At 44.3% G+C, this 20,566-nt stretch overlaps 2 protein-coding genes across 5 annotated transcripts in view; one reads left to right on the top strand and one right to left on the bottom strand.

Moving 5' to 3' along the window:
- Positions 1 to 8,103, top strand: part of LOC118391369 (roundabout homolog 2) — a 232,718-nt gene extending 224,615 nt beyond the window's left edge. For 3 of the 4 annotated variants that reach the window (XM_035782717.2, XM_035782715.2, XM_052458012.1), the window contains 6 exons: positions 1,249 to 1,405; positions 2,340 to 2,597; positions 3,672 to 3,868; positions 5,263 to 5,427; positions 6,111 to 6,371; positions 6,500 to 8,103. In XM_035782717.2, the coding sequence (XP_035638610.1) occupies positions 1,249 to 1,405; positions 2,340 to 2,597; positions 3,672 to 3,868; positions 5,263 to 5,427; positions 6,111 to 6,371; positions 6,500 to 6,501 (1,040 nt within the window). In that variant the 3' untranslated portion in view covers positions 6,502 to 8,103. The remainder of the gene's footprint in view (positions 1 to 1,248; positions 1,406 to 2,339; positions 2,598 to 3,671; positions 3,869 to 5,262; positions 5,428 to 6,110; positions 6,372 to 6,499) is intronic. The other variant, XM_052458013.1, reaches the window with a different exon arrangement.
- A 9,886-nt stretch (positions 8,104 to 17,989) lies between these two features.
- The window catches only part of LOC118391368 (roundabout homolog 1-like), a 187,408-nt gene continuing 184,831 nt past the window's right edge, over positions 17,990 to 20,566 (bottom strand). Inside the window, exons 25-28 of the mRNA XM_052458011.1 lie at positions 20,314 to 20,463; positions 19,957 to 20,178; positions 19,566 to 19,750; positions 17,990 to 19,433 (exon numbers count right to left, since the gene is read on the bottom strand). Of these exons, the coding sequence (XP_052313971.1) occupies positions 19,419 to 19,433; positions 19,566 to 19,750; positions 19,957 to 20,178; positions 20,314 to 20,463 (572 nt within the window). The 3' untranslated portion in view covers positions 17,990 to 19,418. The remainder of the gene's footprint in view (positions 19,434 to 19,565; positions 19,751 to 19,956; positions 20,179 to 20,313; positions 20,464 to 20,566) is intronic.

The following is a 20,566-nucleotide window of genomic DNA, read 5'->3' as shown; positions in this document are numbered from 1 at the left end:
TCTTTTCATGAACACAACCACCGCCTTGTTCATTCTAGAAGCAGAATGTATAAACTCAGCTCCTACCTGTTCACCGACCGCGAGCAGAACCTCCTCCACCTTAACTCCGTTCTCAGGAACACACCTGAAACCATGCTGAATCGACAGCGTCTCTTGCGCACTAGGCTGAGAAGCCATTGCGCACACTATACCTTGCAACCCCCCGGAACGTTACTCTGTCCTCTTCCACCCTAACTTTGAAAAAATAAACTTTGGATACCGCTAAAAACAAATATTGCATTAACCCTCCACCATAGAAAATAACATGTAAAGAAAAGAATAGAATCAAGAAAGTTAGTTAGGATAGAGCTTTCCACACCAAACACTCAAACTCCAAAAACACCCAGCATGCACCGAGAGAGAGAGAGAGAGAGAGAGAGAGAGAGAGAGACACACTCTGTAAAAACATATTAAAGAGAGCGAGATAAAGAGGGAGCGAGAGGGGGGCAGCAGAGAGAGGGGAATGTTATATTTACATTTTCATTGAAAATGGACCCTGAGGATATTGTTGTTAATCGCTCCTCTCTCCTCATGTCGATTTTTACTCCTCAGCCTCAGGAGTTTTTCTACCCTAGAAATGTCAGAGAATTAAGGCACATTTCTTTGGATTAATTTGATTAGCAGAGGCAGGGATTCCTTTGTGTTTTGACCCGTGGATATACAATTAGCTTGGCTGTGCGGAGTGAAGGCGTATTGTTGAGAAGTTCTCAGGCTGTCTGTCTGTTGGTCGGACGTCCATTCTCTTATGTGCTCTGGGCTGTATGCTCAGCTGAATGCTGGTTACCTGAGAGAGACAAGGAACAGAGAGGAAGAGGAAAAGAGAGAACAGACGAAGGGAGGAAGCCAGCCTGTAGCCCCGGGCCCCAGGTCTCTACGCCTCTTTAAGAAATGTCAACATAGAGGAAAAGTCTTAGTGCTCCGTCAGCACACTGAGAGGAGAGAAATAATGAGAGCCAGGTGGGGGAGAAAGAGAGGCAGAAAGCCCAGGTGATGATAAAATAGCTTTCCAAGCAGCAGTGTGTGTATGTGTGTGTGTTTGAACCCAATGGGGAATAGTATCAGCTCATTAAAACCCACAGCTTGAGGGCTATAGGGATATCTCCGTATTGTGAGGCAGAGACCAGGCTGATAAGATAAACTATCAATCTCTGACTTCCCTTCCCTCTCTCTCTCTCTCTGTATTTTTCACTCTCTCTCTTTCCTTCTCAGGTGGAAAGGGCGGCAAGAAAAAGAAGTCAAAGGGTGGGACAAAGACCTCCAAATCCAATGGGTCCTGTTGGGTCAACATGCCCCTGCCTCCCCCACCCATGCACCCTCTGCCAGGCACCGAGGTGGACCACTACCCCCCAGAGAACCATGGAGGAGGGTAAGATAATATTCTCTCTGTCTGGACACACGTCTATACATATACCTATAAATATCATATCATGATGCTACACAGGAAGTGAAATAATGACAAGGAACACATGCAGCCTCTCTTGTCTATAAGGGATCTGAGGTATGTCTGTGAACCACTGAGAGGAAAGCAAACCCTCTCCTAATTGGCTGTAACCAGCGTGGCTCTCTCTCTCTCCATGAACCTACCTGCTGTGTGTGTGTGTGTGTGTGTGTGTGTGTGTGTGTGTGTGTGTGTGTGTGTGTGTGTGTGTGTGTGTGTGTGTGTGTGTGTGTGTGTGTGTGTGTGTGTGTGTGTGTGTGTGTGTGTGTGTGTGTGTGTGTGTGTGTACACTCAAGGAGAGCGCTAAGCACAGACGAGCAGGAGGTTGCTACATGGAGTAGTAATCTCCCTCTGCCGGTGCCTGTACTAGTCATACTGAGGAAACCTTCATTACTCTGCTTGGTTATTACATGAAAAATACACTGTTTTTGTCACAGGCATTTTTTGGAAGGATAGCAGTGAGAAAACCTTGGGGTGTGAACACATATCTTGCAGCCCATTTCAGGCAGCTTTGGCTGGTTAAACCACCACTTATGACAAAACAGCATGTGGTTAGATCTTGTAATTTGATCTCCCCATCCCATCCCTGCCAGTGGATTTGTAATTACAAACAGCAGCAAATGTATGTAATTCCCTCTCTCCCTCTGCTGAGAGATAGAACATCAGATAACAATGTTTTTAATGGTCTGGCAAAATACAAACCAGTAGAAAAACAATTGTATTTGTCTGTGAGCTAAGCGTACAACACTGAGAGCACTAGCAGTAACACTTAGAATTCTAAACACTTTAAACACACACATCCACAGAGAAGTGCAGGATATGGTTTCAGTTCAAATTACTCACATTGTAGTTCATGTTGCAGGTATGACAGCGACAGCTGGGCCCCGCCCCTTCCCATTCAGACGTACCTCCACCAGGGATTGGACGACGATATGGAGGAGGAGCGAGTGCCCACCCCGCCCCTCAGGGGAGTGGCTTCCTCCCCGGCAGCAGCTCCCTACAGCCAACCGTCATCCTCCTCCCTTAGCTCCACCCACCACGAGGAGATGCAGTCCATGCTGCAGGCCCACCTGGATGAGCTGACCAGAGCCTACCAGTACCAAGTGGCCAAACAGACGTGGTGAGCAGGAGAGAATTTACTGTGGATCTGTCAATGTCTTTATTAAAAAAATATATTATACTTTACTTTCTACCTAGTCTCTTCTCGAGTCTGAGTCTGGTGAGAGAGACTACTTTCCATGTAGTCTCTTCTCAAATCTGAGTTTGGCGAGAGAGACTACTTTCTTTCTAGTCTCTTCTCAAGTCTGAGTCTGGTGAGAGAAACTACTTTCTATGTATCCATAGATCATGATATGATACAAAAATTGTGCTTGCTACATGTTTTCAGTGTATTATGTATCCACTTTCCTCTATGAAATGAAAGTACTGTACTTTGTGTTCTTTTGAATTGCCCCAGGTACTTGTTAGACTAAATTGCCTATGATATTTCAATCATGAGACATTTACCCTGAAATTTCTGCTTTGTGCTGTGGATGAATGAGATGTCATTCTCTCCAATTGATCTGGATGCTTTTGTATATCAATAGCCAGTTTTTTTGAGTGTTTCATATCAGTGTGGTATTTAGGTATGTCATCCTATCCCCTGGTTTCATGTTTCCTGCAAAATATAAAAACAGCCCTTCATTGATTACACCTCATTGGGAAACTTGTCATGTCAGTAGGAAAACTCGTTGAGGTGGTAATGATGGGGTTTGGCCTAGCGCGCTGCTTTGACAACAGGAACAAGAACTGCTAATTACATGGGTGTCTCATCCATAGTGGGGCTAGGCGTGGGGCGAGGCTTCAGAGGGGACAGCTGTGGGGGAGATAACAGACATGTTACTGACAGCCCTGCCTAGCCTGCCATTCTTCTCCCTTCACCCAGACAATTACCAGTTCATTGTGTTAGTGCGAGCACGAGCACCGCAGAACTAGCCAAAGCAATCGCCCGCGCGCCGCACATGGAAAATAATGAATTCAATCTCCCACACAGGCACTCACTCACACATGCTGAACGGGGCTCTAGTACTGCACTCTGGTATTTGGTTGTTCGTGGATTTGTGTTTTGGCCTTTACTTCCTGTTTGTTAGTGTCTTTCTCTACCGCTCTGTGTCCAGCCTCAGCGCCATAACATGTTCCCTCGTGTTCTATACAGGCATATGAAGGGCAGCCAACACCCGCCTATGGCCCCTGTCCCTCCGATGGGGTACGTGTCCAGCGCGTTTGGGTCTGACCTGGGAAACAACATCCCGTGTGAGGAAGAGGAGGAGGATAAAGCCTACGGAGTGTCACATCAGCTCTGTGGCTTTGACTACACGGCCAGATGCAGCATGGACAACCATGAGGGCTCAGGTGAGACACACACGCACGCACGCACGCACACACACACACACACACACACACACACACACACACACACACACACACACACACACACACACACACACACACACACACACACACACACACACACACACACACACACACACACACACACACACACACACACTCAGATCATGCCCCTCATTTCTTCACAGTGCAGACAGGTGCACACGTCTTTACATCGAGCAGGATGACAAAGATTTGGGAGCAGTGAGAAGAATTGGCAATACCAATATGGTTTTATTCAGTCACCACTTACAGAGACTAAATGCCTTGCTCATTATGCAGTTTCGACTGACAGTTTTTTTATTTCCAATTTTCTCAACCGTATCGTGTCATACTCAGAACCAATTGTCAGATTTTTTCATATTGTGATATTCAGACTCATTAATTTGAACAAGGAATTGAATGAAAGGGAAAGATGTATTGTAATCTGGTGTGGACACGAGTGAAATCCATCTCCATTAAATAAAGAAACGTCAAACTGGCTAGTTATTTGATTTCAGATGGAAGCAATCATTTATCCACAATATCTAATTTACGTTTTTTTTTTCAATCACTCGATGCCATTTCAAGTTTATGACCATATTGTCTAAACACTTAGTCTTTCAGCCTCTCTAAAGCGAATGACTCGGAAGAGTGTCTAACATCAAAAGCTATGAGGAGAGTGAGAGTGAGAGCACAAGGTTAGGGGACAGATCCAGAGGTCAAAAGTGTGATGTGTTTTTGTAGAGCACTAGTCTGAGTTGTGGGAGAGAGTGAGACCATGGTTCAGTCCTAGTCAGGGAGATCATGGAACTTATGGCGTGCTGGCTGAGACACGGGAAACTGTGCTAATATACTGTGGTGTGTCTGTGATAAAGTAGGTGATGTGCAGTAATCTGCTGTGTTGCCTCTATGGGGAGAATGCTACGCTCGATCAGCTTATCTCTACAATGGTCTCTCCGTTGTCTCCTCTTCCGCAAAGACCAGGCCAACACACAGACACACACACACACAGAAAGTCCAAAGCACTTAGGATGGGAGCCATGAATTATAACCACATTGTATCCTTTACATTGTATTGTCAAGAAGTAAATGTTTACCCATACTACCCACACAAACAGTCTTATCTAGGAAGGTTTCTTGCACTGATTTGTAGCCCCTCTATCTTCCTCTCCTCAGTTAATTTGATTTACAACATGTATTTTTTCATACTCGAGTTAATTTTAGTACTACACTGAATCCTTTCTAGCATATAGTTTAGCAGTGCAAAAACTATGATAATCAGTCATTTCTTGCTAATCTAAACTGATTAGCTATGTTGTGCGTCTCCCTAATTCTCTGTCCCTGTGTCCCTGTCCTTTCTCCATCGCCCCCTGTAGGTAAAGGTTACTCCCAGCGGGGTCGACCAGTTAGCTCAGGCTCCACAGAGAGCAGTGCTCTGAGTACACAGAGCCTCAGTCACCAGAGGGCCACACACACTGTACGCAAACCCCAGGCAGAAACTGTTGGGACACTGCCCCGCCAGAGAGACTCCCCCACAGATGGTAAGACATGGGGTGAGGGGGCAGAGAGGACAGCCAGAGAGAGAGATGGAGAAGGTGGATGGTATCTCTCTTTGTTGAATGTGGTTTATAACAAACTACATTGCGTGTACAAAACATTAAGAAAACCTTCCTAATATTGAGTTGTACAACCTCATTTTGCTTTCAGAACAGACTTAATTTGTCAGGGCATGGACACTACAAGGTGTCGAAAGCGTTCAACAAGGATGCTGGCCCATGTTGACTGGTGGAACAATCTTGATAAACACGGGAAACTGTTGAGCATGAAAAACCCAGCAGCGTTGTGGTTCTTGACGCAAACTGGTGCACCTGGAACCTACTACCATACCCTGTTCAAAGGCACTTAAATATTTTGTCTTGACCATTCACCCTCTAAATGGCACACATACACAATCCTTGTCTCAATTTTCTCAAGGTTTAAAAATCCTTCTTTAACCTGTCTCCTCCCCTTCATCTACACTGATTGAAGTGGATTTAATAAGTGACATCAATAAGGGTTCAGGGCTCTCACCTGGTCAGTCTATGTTATAGAATGTTTTGTCCACTCAGTGTATATAGCCATGCTGATCTCTGTGACATGTTCAACCGATTACAAAGGCCACTGTGTATAACCCATCTTGGGAGCAGTATTAACCAGTGCCTTATGTCCTCCTCTCCCTCCTCAGTGGCCTCTCCTACCACTGAGCCTGTCCACAGTGTGGGGGCAAGGCTGCACGGGTCATGGGCGTCTGGTGGCTCGGACCCCCCAGAGGAGTGTATGGTCTCAACGCTGGAGCGGCAGCATATGGCCTCCTGGAGCGGCAGATCCTCTAACATGGCCACTCTGGGCAGGACACGCCACAGGGCTGCGGCTGGCGTGGGCACAGACCACCCACACAACATCCACCCGCCTACCAACAGCACCGAGCATAGCTATGGAGAACGATGTACGTATTCAGGCTCTCCGTAGTCACACAATGGTATTGTTTCTGGTTGGTGTGAAGCAATTTACTGTTGGTTATATGTGATGTACTGTATTCACACCTTTGTCTGTCTGTGCGTCTTCATCTCTCAGAGTCTTTGTGAGTCGGTGCTGCCTGTGCTGCCTGTCTCCGGACACCTTGTCTATAAGTGCAATGAGATTTCCCCTCTGCGAATGCTACAGGATGGAATATAAAGAGAAGGCTGGAAGATGAAAGAGAGAGAAAGAGGGAGCCAGAGAGAAACGCAGAACTGTAAATGTGATGTACAGACACACAGACACACATCTCAGTGTTCTTTTTACAGTGTTACTTTCATCCCTCCTTCCAAAAGAATATACTGTATATCACATGCCCCTCCTATTTCATGTCACATGATGTACAGTAACTCACTCCACATTAGTGAAAAATAAAAACCTCTGCAGTTAAACTATTGACTCATGAAAGTATAAGGACTTGCATTTCCTGTAAATAGGTTTTGTATTTTCAGTTTTTTTTCTTTTTTTCTTTGCTATGCAAGCCAAATTCTGACATTGAAGTTGTCTCGTTTACTTGTCATTTTACATTGTGAGTTGATGGACTGTGGTGCCACATTTGTTTTTCATAAATGCTCGAAATATTGCTTAATTTTGATGAAACTACTGTTTTGTTGTTTGCACAGAGCATTTTGTGATGATAAGCACAAAGTCATCAGCTGAGGCTCAGAGAAGAATAATGAAGAGGAGTGTCTATAATATACCTTACATTTAAGAAATATAATATTTGACACAGTAAATGCTTTTCAGAGACAGATGTATTGAGAGATATAAGAAACACAAAGAAATTCAGAAATGAAAAAGACGCCCACATAGAAAATGTTATGATGTTTTGTTTTTCAATCTGCAGTGGTCCGTGGGGATGATGTGACAGATGTGCAATGTTGCCCATACACTATATGCCCATTACAGTGAGACAGCAGTTCTTGGAACCCTCCAAATAATGATAATACAGAATAATCAATAAAGTTAAACCATCTATGTGTAACATTTCAAATGGAAGTGTTAATGCAGAGGCAGAGGACAATAGCTAGTTGTTGATAGGGAGGTGTTGGGCCCATAGAGCACCACTCAGGTGTGGTCAGGTGTGGACAGCTGTGTGCACAGATGGACTCTGTCAGTGTTACCCATGGGGACAGCGTGATAACACAGTAAGACAGGTCTTAAGATGAAGAGATGTTGGCCTTTAGAAATCTAGCTAATCCCGGACTGGGTTTCCAGAGCTCTGAGTGACTAGCAAGCATGATTAACAACAATATGCAATTAGATTATAATAATAGACCCATCATAGATGTGATGGCCGCCTGTTTTAATCCTAGTGGTGCGGTATAATGTGGCCCCTTTATCACCCTGGTAACAGACTGGTAACAGATGAACGCTCATCATGACACGTATGGTTACCTAGGCATAGTGAGCCCCTTGCCAAGTGAGGAAATCCTTAACACTGTAACCAGTCACGGAGGGCAGCTGGTTGCTAGTTCTTGCCTACGAGATTCATAATGCAGTGTTTTGATTCCCTTCTTTGTATGGTTCTTTTCTGGTTGTTCTTTGTATTGGCTCCACCTGTAAAACCTCTGTACCTGCCAGAGTCCGGTCTGCCCTCAGGAATACACGTACAGTGTGGCCAGTCCTACGATACAAATAAAATGTGTATGTGGAATCAACCATGAGTCTCTGTGCTATGCAAGTGAGTTGATGGTCCAAGATATTCTCCTCATATGATAATTGTTCATGCTGATTTTCTTCATACTGATTTTCCCATTAGGACATTATGTGCATACACTTATAAGCTCCACATTAGCATAATGCACAGACTTTTAACAGGATGAGAGATTAGTTACATATGAATAAGAACAATACTCGGTCTCCCTCTCTCAAGCGTCTCTGTGTTAAATCGGTCTTAGTCAGAGCTAAGGGGAAAATAAAATAATTATTACTCCATTTTTATGCATTCATCCCTTCACTCTCTTTTTTCCTATACCCGAACACATTTCCTTTTTTTCCAGTTATTTTCCATCACCTTTATGGGATTTTGAAGATGCATGTGAATTCAGTGGTGATCACATTTCAGACATTTGTCGTTAGCAGTCGACATACTGTAGCTCATTTACTGCATTCAAGAAATGCAATTGCATTGATTTATAGAGTTAAGGTGGCTTTTCCTGGGGCATCCATACCTTTCAACTCCATTTGTCATATCACGTACTGTACACTCTACACCTAATGAATCACAACTGCTACATGAGATCACATTTCTACTACAACTATCCAAATCACCGTTGCATACTGCATTGGCTCCGGCCTCTGTCACATACGGTACATCTCTCATCTCTCTGGGCTAAGCCTGGCTGTTCCTACTGCCAAACACAGAGGAACAGGACACAACTCTAATGACAGAAATGGAAGCTAAAACCTATTCCACCCCGCATCCTTTCCATTCCATTTCTGTAATATCACCCTTCTTTACACCCATTGCAATAACGATTAACCTTGTCAGCTTAGTCATCCATCATGTGTAACACCTTTCCTCTATTCAGTGTTGCCATTCCGTGTGTGGACAAAACCTTTGAAATGATTCTGTAGAGCCGTGGCCTTGGAGCTAGAACAGCTCATCAATGAGTCATGAAATTTGGCTGATTGCAAAGTTTGAACAGTAATCTTGTGTGATGTGATTACATGGGCCACAGGACTGCAGACGACGCAGGGAAGTAGAGGATGGAGGTCCCAGTCTAGAGCACCATTACCCCCAGGTGGAGGGGTGGAGGTCCCAGTCTAGAGCAGCATTACCCCAGGTGGAGGGGGTCCCAGTCTACAGTACCATTACCCCCAGGTGGAGGGGTGGAGGCCCCAGTCTGCAGTACCATTACCCCCAGGTGGAGGGTGTGGAGGCCCAGTCTATAGCACCATTACTATAGACTGGTGCTATAAAAAAATAAAAAAACTGCGGCCATTTCTCGACCATCCTCACACTCTGATGTACCTACGACACTAATCTAGGGAGCACCTCCGCCCAAACAAGGCATTTGATTGGTTTGACATGTTGCAAGGCGTCACTGATTTACATCGATTTTTTTAGCTGATTTTGTGCCATGAACGACACCAGGCTTGCCTTGTTCTCGACGAGGCTATGTAGACCCTAACCCCAGATGGAGGACTGGGGGTCCTCTGATCTTCAGCTACCTCAGTGGCCAGTTTGTCTCTGTCTCCCACCGTCATTGTTAATCTCTCCATGTTGGCTCTGTGAGGACCAACATGACCTTTTCTATGTCTCTGTGACACAGGCCATTTCACTCAATATGAAATATAGACAACATATTAACATGAAGTCAGTGTTGTGTGATACAAAGACTATTACCTGTGCATTGTCACCATGTTTGAAATCATTGTGTACCATTATGCAATATAGATGAAAACCCCATAACACAGTATGTTGTAGTTTAAATACTTTCGTATAAAATCATTTATGAGACAGGATTTATGTATGTCGGATACATACTGTAGATGTGTGCTCTGATCAAGTGCTGTAGGCCTACTGGGGTGATAGCCTTCAATTTGACTCTTTCAGCCTCACTGGTATTCTCCAGCATTTTAAAAGCCTTGGTTTTTATTAAGGACAGCCCTTTGTGAACAGAGGGAGGCAAGAGTGCAATGAGAACAAGGGAAACATACACGCAAAACACATACATACACAATGCAGGTAGCCTAGTGGTTAGAGGTTTAGGTTATTGGTTAGAGCGTTGGGCTCTAACTATTGAATCCCCGAGCTGAGAAGGTACAAATCTGTCGTTCTGCCCCTGAACAAGGTTAATTAACCCACTGCTCCCCGGTAGGCCGTCATTGTAAATAAGAATTTGTTCTTAACAGACTTGCCTAGTTAAATAAAGTTCAAATGTAAAACAAACACACACACACACACACACACCTGTAGTATCTAAGAAACCATTTTGAATAGACATAAAGCAGTTGTCCAAGACAAAGGCATTCTTTGCCACTGGATTTCAGAGTAACCAATAATAGCCTGTTATCTCTAAATGAAAGAATAACATAGAGAATATAGGCAGCACAGACAGATAGAGAGTAACTTAAATTCAGATTTTTGCTTCTATGTCTTTCAAAATAATATAATTGATATTTCTTTGCATTTTAGCTCATGAATTAACTAATTTCCTAGCCATTTCACGTACTGTAGAGTCAGCTGCCATGTCTCTCTTTTAATCAAATAAAAAGTGACATGAAGACCACCACCAAGACCATCACTTATGAGCCCAAGGATAAACAGGCTGAGATAAATAAATCCACACACACGCACGCATACACACACTCACACGTGCACAGTCGGCTGGTGAGGGGAGGACGGATCATAATAATGGCTGGAATGGAGTGGTATCAAATACATGCATGTGTTTAATTCCATTCCATAACTCTGTTCCAGCCATAACTATGAGGTTATCCTCCCCAATTAAGGTGCCACACACACACATCCACACACACACATACATGCATGCAAGCACACACACCACCACGCAGACACACAAACACATGCGCAGACACACACATGCATGCAAATACAGAAATGCGTGGTGCCCACACACACATACACATACACACAGACATCAAAAACACATGGCTTCTTCATTGTTTGCTTTGGCACCACCGCTTTAGTACAGTGTATGTCTCTAACCATATGACCTGCTCCTAGGGCATTGTGAAGGTCAACTATGAGTTGTGATTCCCTGGGGCTGCATGGGCTGTATGTGGGTTTACGTTGACACTGCTTTCAATATGGGACTGGAGGGTAATACAATGATATGTCAATGTCCTTATAGATTTGTGTACCGTATGACCTCTCTGTCTGCCTACCTGTCTGTCTGCATCTCTGTCTGTCTGTCTGCCTGCCTGCCTGCCTGCCTGTCATAATGGCAGAGCTTGTAGAGTCATGTGCATTTAGATTTGTTAAATAGACTGCATAATGCTTGTATACCACCATGGATTGCATTTGGTTCATTGTCCTGGAGCACATGCATAAGGTTTACATTTGCATACAATCTACAAACAACAACAAACAGCACGCAGAAATACCATTATAATTGTATTGTAACATTTCTGGGAATGCTGACATGCTCACTTCATGATATTTTAGTAGATTGAAATAACAGGGAGAAGAAATGTCCCCCACTCCTCTCCTATTCCTAAATGGTGAAATTAAGGTACAGAGGACTGCGAGTGGCTCCACACCACTGGCACCATTACTGGTAATAATTTAAACAGTAAGCGACAACTCAAGGGTTCTCTCACCAGCTTTGTATTCTGAGGATTGTCACAAACCAGTCCTGGAGTGACTCGTTCCACTGAAGCAGGAAATTAACACGAGCAGAGTAGACACCGGCATAGAGAGACAGACAGACAGACAGACAGACAGACAGACAGACAGACAGACAGACAGACAGACAGACAGACAGACAGACAGACAGACAGACAGACAGACAGACAGACAGAGACCGTGGGCTACACTTATCTACAGGAACGTCAAAACTAAATAGAAGGATATGGAACAAAGAGTCATGAATATACCAATGTGTTATGTTGCTACTGACAGGATAGATAATTTACATTTTATCAACTGATTTTGGGAATTGAATGACTGTGTGTGAATGATATAATAATAATATAATAATATATGCCATTTAGCAGACGCTTTTATCCAAAGCGACAAACAGAACATACACTACATGAACAAAAGTGGGCACCTGCTCATCGAACATCTCATTCCAAAATCATGGGCATTAATATGGAGTTGGTCGCCCTTTGCTGCTATAACAGCCTCCACTCTTCTGGGAAGGCTTTCCACTAGATGTTGGAACATTGCTGTGGGGACTTGCTTCCATTCAGCCACAAGAGCATTAGTGAGGTCGGGCACTGATGTTGGGCGATTAGGCCTCGGCGTTCCAATTCATCCCAAAGGTGTATTATGGGGTTGAGGTCAATGCTCTGTTCAAGCCAGTCAAGTTCTTGTTCACCAATCCCGACTAACCATTTTTGTATGGACTTCGCTTTATGCATGGAGGCAATGTCATGCTGAAACAGGAAAGGGCCTTGCCCAAACTGTTGCCACTAAGTTGGAAGCACAGAATCCTCTGTACAATGTCATTGTGTGCTGTAGCGTTAATATTTCCTTTCAATGGAACTAAGGGGCCTAGCCCGAACAATGGAAAAAGACCATTACTTCGCCAAACTTTACAGTTGGCACTATGCATTGGGGCAGGTAGCGTTCTCCTCAAATCCGCCAAACCCAGATTAATCCGTCGGACTGCCAGATGGTGAAGCATGAGTCTTCACTCCAGAGAATGTGTTTCCACTGCTCCAGAGTTCAAAGTTTAGCTAGCTTTATACCAATTCAGCCGACACTTGGCATTACGCATGGTGATGCTTTGGTGATGCATTGCTTGCTGTTTGGGGTTTTAGGCTGGGTTTCTGTGCAGCACTTTGAGATATCAGCTGATGTACGAAGGGCTACATAAATACATTTGATTTGATTTGATTTTAGGCTTGTGTGCGGTTGCTCGGCTATGGAAACCCCTTTGATGGAGCACCCGACGAACAGTTATTGTGCTGACGTTGCTTCTAGTGTCAGTTTGGAACTTAGCTAACACCTAGTTAGTGTTGCAGCTGAGGACAGACTATTTTTACATGCTTCTTCAGCACTCGGCGGTCCCGTTCTGTGAGCTTGTGTGGCACACCACTTCGCGGCTGAGCCGTTGTTGCTCCTAGTCAATTCCACTTCACAATAACAGCACTTATAGTTGACCGGCACAGCTCTAGCAGGGTACAATTTTGATAAACTGATTTGTTGGAAAGGTATGACATTGCGACCTAGCATCTTTTATATTGGCTAGGTCACAGTTGTAAATGATAACTTGTTCTCAACTGGCCTACCTGGTTAAATAAAAATTGACAGTGCAACGTTGATAGTCACTGAGCTCTTCAGTAAGGCCATTCTACAGCCAATGTTTGTCTATGGAGATTGCATGGCGGTGGGCTCGATTTTATACACTTGTCAGCAATGGGTGTGCCTGAAATAGCCGAATCCACAAATTTGAAGGGATGTCCACAAACTTTTATATAGATAGTGTATATTACTCAAAAGGGGTAAACCAAAATTAAATAAGAAGTTCTAGAAACTCATACATGTAAAGTGACGGTTGCCTGCAAATGCCTCAGTCTTGATGAGCGGGCATGGCCTGATTCCATGGAAACAGTTTGGCATAGAAATTAAGGCAACAATTAAGAGCCATTTCATCGTCCTCTGGAGATTGAGGTAGGATTTGAAGAGAGAGGGAGCCTGCAGAGGGGCATTAAATCGCTCTTTTCAATGTTTAATTGACTCAGCATGGAGGAAAGGGATGAGGGGAAAGGATGGAAGGGGAAAAGAGGGGAGAGGATGGTTGAAGGCAGGCAGTGTGTGTGGGTTAAATTGCATGGACAGAACAGAGTAGGAAGTGACAGGGGATTACTCTCTCTCTTTTTTCTCTCTGTCTCTCTCTTCCCCCCACTGAGTAGTGCTGCTCTGCTGTGAGCTGAATTACAGGGAACATTCGCACTGAGCTAAAGACTATAGCTGCCGCTTTCAAGGAGCGGGACTCTAACCCGGAAGCTTATAAGAATTCCCGCTATGCCCTCCGACAAACCATCGAACAGGCAAAGTGTCAATACAGGACTTTGATCAATTTGGCTCTGACGCTTGTCAGATGTGGCAGGGCTTGGAAACCATTACAGACTACAAAGGGAAGCACAGCCGAGAGCTGCCCAGTGACACTAGACTACGAGACGGGCAAACCACTTCTATGCTAGCTTCGAGGCAAATAACACTGAAACACGCATGAGAGCACCAGCTGTTCCGGAAGACTGTGTGATCACGCTCTCCGCATCCGATGTGAGTGAGACCTTTAAACAGGTCAACATTCACAAGGCCGCAGGGCCAGACGGATTACTAGGACGTGTACTGCGAACATACTCCGACCAACTGGGAAGTGTCTTCACTGACATTTTCAACCTCTCCCTGTCCGAGTCTGTAATACTAACAAGTGTTAAGCAGACCACCATAGTCCCTGTGCCCAAGAACACTAAGGTAACCTGCCTAAATGACAACCGACCGGTAGCACTTACGTATGTAGCCATGAAGTGCTTTGAAAGATTGGTCATGGCTCACATCAACACCATTGTCCCAGAAACCCTAGACCCACTCCAATTTGCATACCGCCCCAACATATCCACAGATGATGCAATCGCTATGTAAGACTGCTATTCATTGACTACAGCTCAGCTCACCATAGTGCCCTCAAAGCTCATCACTGAGCTAAGGACCCTGGGACTAAACACCTCCCTCTACAACTGGATCCTGGACTTCCTGACGGGCCACCACTAGGTGGTAAGGGTAGGTAACAACACATCCGCCACACTGATCCTCAACATGGGGGCCCTTCAGGGGTGCATGCTCAGTCCCCTCCTGTACTCCCTGTTCACTCATGACACCAACTTTGATTTGATTTGATTTGAGAGCTGCAGCACTGGGGTAGACCTTCCTGCTGGAGCACCAGGGAGATAGATGGTGAGGAACACATACTGATGGAGGACTGAACACTTCAATCATGGCCCATTGACTTATTTTGTTAACTGTCGCAAGAGGCTATTGATTTTAATATCTGACCAAACCCTGGCACTAGACTAGCTGTGATCACCGAGAACTGAAACCCAGAGAGACAGAAAATCACGCAGTATTCATTACATTAAAGATCTCTACTGTCCACGTTTAAGCAGCACTCTGTGTTAGTGGGTTTTCCCTTTGAATTTGACTGTAAGTTGTTGAAGAGGTCTCTCCTCTCTATAAATGCAACCATGTGGTTCCAGTGTGGTTTGGAAGCCCATGGAAGCCAGGCAACAATTCCAGTCTCTCAGGACTGCTCTAAAGACTCCCTTACAAGTAATGCCCCTCTCCCTGGGTAGCAGCATCTGAGGCTCTCCACACTAGGGCATAATGAAGATGTATAGACTCTGTTAATTTGCTGATGTTGACAGGAACAGCGTGTCTCGACTCAGCTGTGATCCATCATCAAAGCCTGCACACTACTCTGATGGCCACGGGTGTGTGTTTTTCTGTATATGTGTGTGCATGCTGCTTATGCATTTTGTACCCTTAAAGGCCCAGTGCAATCAAAAACCTGATTTCCCTGTGTTTTATACACTCAGTGGCCAGTTTTTTAGGTACACCCAACTAGTACCGGGTCAGTCCCCCTTTGCCTCCATAACAGCCTGAACTATTTGGGGCAATGACACTTTGCTCAATTGTTATCAAGGGACCTAATGTGTGCCAGGACAACATTCCCTAATGCCAGTACACCACCGCCACCTGCCTGTACCATTGACACCAGTCAGGAGGGGGCCATGGAATGCTTACCCAAATCCTGATCTGCCATCAAAATGATACAACAGGAACCAAGATTTGTCCTAATTTTTAAAAAATGTTCCACTCCTCTATTGTCCAGTGTTAGTGATCGTGTGCCCACTGGAGTGGAACCTGGTGTGGTCGTCTGCTGCAATAGCTGATCTGTGACAAAGACCAATGAGTTTTGCCTTCCGAAGATGCCATTCTGTACAACACTGTTGTACTGCTCCTTTATTTGCCTGTTTGTGGCCCGCCTGTTGGCTTGCACGAATCTTTCTCCTTCAACTTCTCAACAACGAGCTGTTTTCACCCACAGGACTGCCGCTGACTGGATATTTTTTTGTTTGTCACACCATTCTCAGTGAACCCCAAACACTGTTGTGCGTGAAGAATCCAGAATGCCGGCGATTTCTGAGATACTGGAACCAAAGCGCCTGGCACCAACGATCATACCAGTCTCAAGTCGCTTAGGCCACTTGTTTTTGCCCATTCTAACGTTCAATCAGTAACTGAATGCATCACTGCCTGTTTACCTGCTTTATATACGCCCACGTGACTCACTGTCTGTAGGAGTGAACCATTTTCGTGAATGGGGTGGTGTATCTAATAAACTGGCCACTTAGTGTATATATTTCCGAACTATGAGATTGGAATAAAACTGTTAAATTGTGAAAATTATGATAATGCCCTTTTAGAGTACGAGCTGTTTGAAAAGGCTGCCTTAAAGTTCTGTTGATGTTGGTGGGATGGAATCACTGGGCAGTAGATTAGTTAATAGACCAACAAGAGAGTTCCAAACCTCTCTGCAAATAACAGCTCGTTTTCAGTTTTACCCTCCCCACACAGACCACTCCCAGATAGTCCTAGCAAAATTCCTGCTTGAGAAATTGCTCTTTGCTAAGGAGCTATTTTTGTTTCTTTTTGACAATATTCATTTAAAACAATCACAGTAAGTTACTTAATTATTACCCCGAAATGATTTGATATTGAGATAAAAACATCCCGGCTCCATTGGACCTTTAAACTGAGTTACTTCAATATCTTGATAATGATGCAATATAGAATTTAAGTGGGGCCCACCAGATGAGTCTGTAAAAAGAGGCATAAGGCCTCTCCACTTTACTGTTACTGTAACTTAAAGCAGTAAATCTGAGTCATCCATTCCCACAGACAAGAGAATTGCGCAGGGGAAATATAGATGATTACCTAATTCATGGAAAGAGCAATCAGGATAGAAATGCTTGAGTATGACTCAATCAGCAGGTCCTACTGTGGGACCACAGGGAATTACATAGAGTGGGCTAGAAGCAGAGGAGGCTACAGTGTGGTCTTTCTGGGTTAATTGTGTCGACCCTTTATGGTACTGAATTAGCACTGTGGTGACTGGGTCGGTTGATGTTAATGTAGGTAGCTAGCCTTTACAGACAGCCCTGTACAGCTGCCGGGACACTGGTTTCATTCCACTCTGATGGAGAGAGGAGAGAGAAGCTCCAGCTAATAACAGCAACCTGTCCCATCTCTCATGGAATGCAATTGTGTAGTTCTATCAGTGATTGGACATCCAGCAGCTCAGCATCTGTCTCCTGCTCTGCTCTCGCTGATTATGCAGAGATGTACTTACAGTTAAACAGTACGAACACATTAGAATCTTTCTGGAGGAATCTGTGTGTGGGTGGCTGATGGACAGGTTCTTTCTCTCCATCACGATCTTGCGCTCTGAGGAGGACAAAGAGAAGAATTTTGGCTGCCGCTCGTAGCTGTAGTTTTGACTGCTATCCACCCCCCCCCACTACACATACACACACACGGCACACACACAGAGCCACACCTGTGCTAGGCTCCAGAGCGTCTCTTTCCCTTTGACAGCACACAGCTGCTCTGTTAATTAACCACAAGGGTTCATGAGTGAGGTTAATTAAGCAGCGTGTCATCACATTCCCATAAAGAATAGGCTTTTGGGTGGCTCTCCCTCTTCCTCTTCTTCTTCCATTTTCCATCTTCACTTCAACCTTGTATTAGGATGTATTGACTGGTGAAATGTTAGAGAAGTGAGGTATTAACCTAACAAGTGAACAAAGATTGAACCACAAAAAAAATCCAAGTGGACACTGTCATTTGAAGACATTTTAATAATAAATAATGTGGTAAAAATGACAATATTTTTTTTAATCCCCATTTATAACATACTCAGTAATGACATAACATGGCTGACATAACATGGCTGACATCATGAACATAGTTGCAATTCTTTAAAACATGGCAAACTCCAAACAAATGTCAGGTGTCCTCAGCGAACAATGTTTTACACATTTTGTAGATGTACCAAAAGCTTGGCCTAGATGTAGCCATAAAGAACCTAAACCCAACATGCTGTTCCATTGCCAAGCAACATGATTTTCAAGTCCCAGTCTTTTGTCACCAGTTGTCCTCTTTCTGTAATAGAGTCCTTCTTTAGGGTACGTATTAATGTCACTTTCCCCTGCCCTCTGTCTTGCTGGGAAACAATGGTGGATGTGTCACTGTGTACTGGTTGCTCATGGAGAAAACGCTATCCATCATCAGGCATGGAGAAATCCATTTTCCAGGATGTATCCATCAACGTTCCCTACTAATGGGGCATTCTCACCCTTCCCTATTGGTACAATGTATCCGTCAACTTGTCTACTGTCTCTCTCACTTCCTCATAAGTGCAATTTTAGACATGAGAGTATAGTCCGATTAACACAGTAGTTTGTGTCATAATAAAGTTTGAGTCCAAATGAACACTGTGGTTTGAATGAAACCTAAACTAGACAGGAGAGTTAAGTTCCCCTCCCAACCCCTAACAGAAACAGAATATTAAGACACATAACACTGGTTCAATCGTGTATATAGACAACGATTAACAAGATCATTTGTATCATTGTTCCTCTTGTATGACGGAAGGTCATAGATAACAATAGTTTAAAATAAAGTTAAGTGATTGTGCTTTTGAAACCAAAGTAGAACAAATAATGCACATCGACAAGACCAACATCAATAACAAAACAATAACAGTGCATTACAAAAATACATTAAAAACAAATGTAAAATTCCCATTGTAGCAATTTTTGTGGCAGTAAAATTAACAAACAATTTACAAGATGGATAGTGATGTCCAAATATTAATTACAGGGGCAACAGACATGTACCACATCAGGTGGTCCAAGACAAGGTATCTGTATACACTGACAACAGCCATCTAATGTGCATGTACTTTCATTGAGGCTGTGACTACTTTCATCGAGGCGAATGGAAGCCAGTTCTCTAGCAACAAGTCAAGTAAACAATGATCTAATGGTGCTTCATACCAGTGAGTTAACAGACTCAAACGCGAATGCACCTTTTTTCTCACTTTCTTTTTTCCTGGAAGATGGACATCTAATGAGAAATTGTAATAAGAAAAACAAATATTCAATATTGTTCCGTTTTTTTTTTTTGTGTATGATATGAAAATTAATTTACATAATAGTCACTGAATTGTGATGTCAGATCCCCTTTCCTTTTCTTCTCCCATGATCCTCAGCTCTCCAGAAGCTGTAGACTCAAGACACAAGTTTATAATATAACCCCTTGAATAATGGCCATAAAAATAAGATCATAGACATACTAGATTTTCAACTCATGGAAACTAGTAAATGGACACTTTTTTGAGTATCTTGTTCTCACCTCTAGCTCCTCTTCCTGGGTCTGGAAGCCTGTGATGCTGGGCAGTGTGTCTGTGGGGTTCCTGCGGGCCCCATCTCTCCTCCTTCCCCCTGAGCCCCGGGAGGACATGGAGCTGGAGGAGCTCTGAGCCTGGCTCTGCACCGAGGGGAAGGAGGGCCTGCTGTACGGGGGGATGTCCTCAGAACCTGAGACAGAGAGAGATGGTGGTTGGTTAAACACATTCTACTTAGTTTGAGCTGGATAAACTCCATTGTGATGAATCATCTAGTTTTCAAGGGGATTTATTTTGACATGTAGGAACCACATACAAGCATAATGTTATAAAGCTCATATATGTACTTTGTTCCAACACACAAACCACATTGGAAGTACACTACATTGCAGTAAGTACCTGGTGGCTGACGGGCTTTGCTGCTCCCCTTGCCTCCCTGTGGAGTCCTGTTCTTGTCCTGGCCCTCCCGTCTCTCTACAGAGCCCTCTCTGGTCTTCTGGCCTCCTGCACTCCCTCTCCGGCCCCGACCCTCCCCAGAGCCAATCCTCGGGAGCGTAGCACCTCTCACCTCATAGCCACACCGCGACATGTGACTAGGGGACTTCAAGGGCATGCATGAGTCTGTGGAGAGAAGAACACAGACATGGAAATTGGAACTTTATTCACCAAGGCCATTCACCAAATACTGTATAGCTAGAGAAGTCAATGTGAGAGCTGTTTCATGCAGTGACCCATATCTCAGACCCAGTCCCTTACCGTCTGTGAAGTCGTTCCTCTTCAGGTGACCTTGGTGGCCAACCTGGGCCTGGTGCTGCTTGTGCCTCTTGGGCGGTCTCTTCTGCATCACTGCAGAGCTCATGTTGCTGTCTGTGGACAGTGGGCTGCTGGGTCGCTGGTGCCTTCGTCCTGAGGTAACAGACAAACAGTCAGTCCATGAAAGTTTTATCTAAGAAGGCATATCTATGCATTTTATTTCTGATATTTTCCCCTGATCTACTTTCCTGCCCCT

The sequence above is a fragment of the Oncorhynchus keta genome, chromosome 12 (assembly GCF_023373465.1).
Source record: "Oncorhynchus keta strain PuntledgeMale-10-30-2019 chromosome 12, Oket_V2, whole genome shotgun sequence".
Taxonomy (NCBI): Eukaryota; Metazoa; Chordata; class Actinopteri; order Salmoniformes; family Salmonidae; genus Oncorhynchus; species Oncorhynchus keta.
The sequence above is the reverse complement of the archived record's forward strand: the minus strand, read 5'-3'. Positions and strand labels throughout refer to the sequence as shown.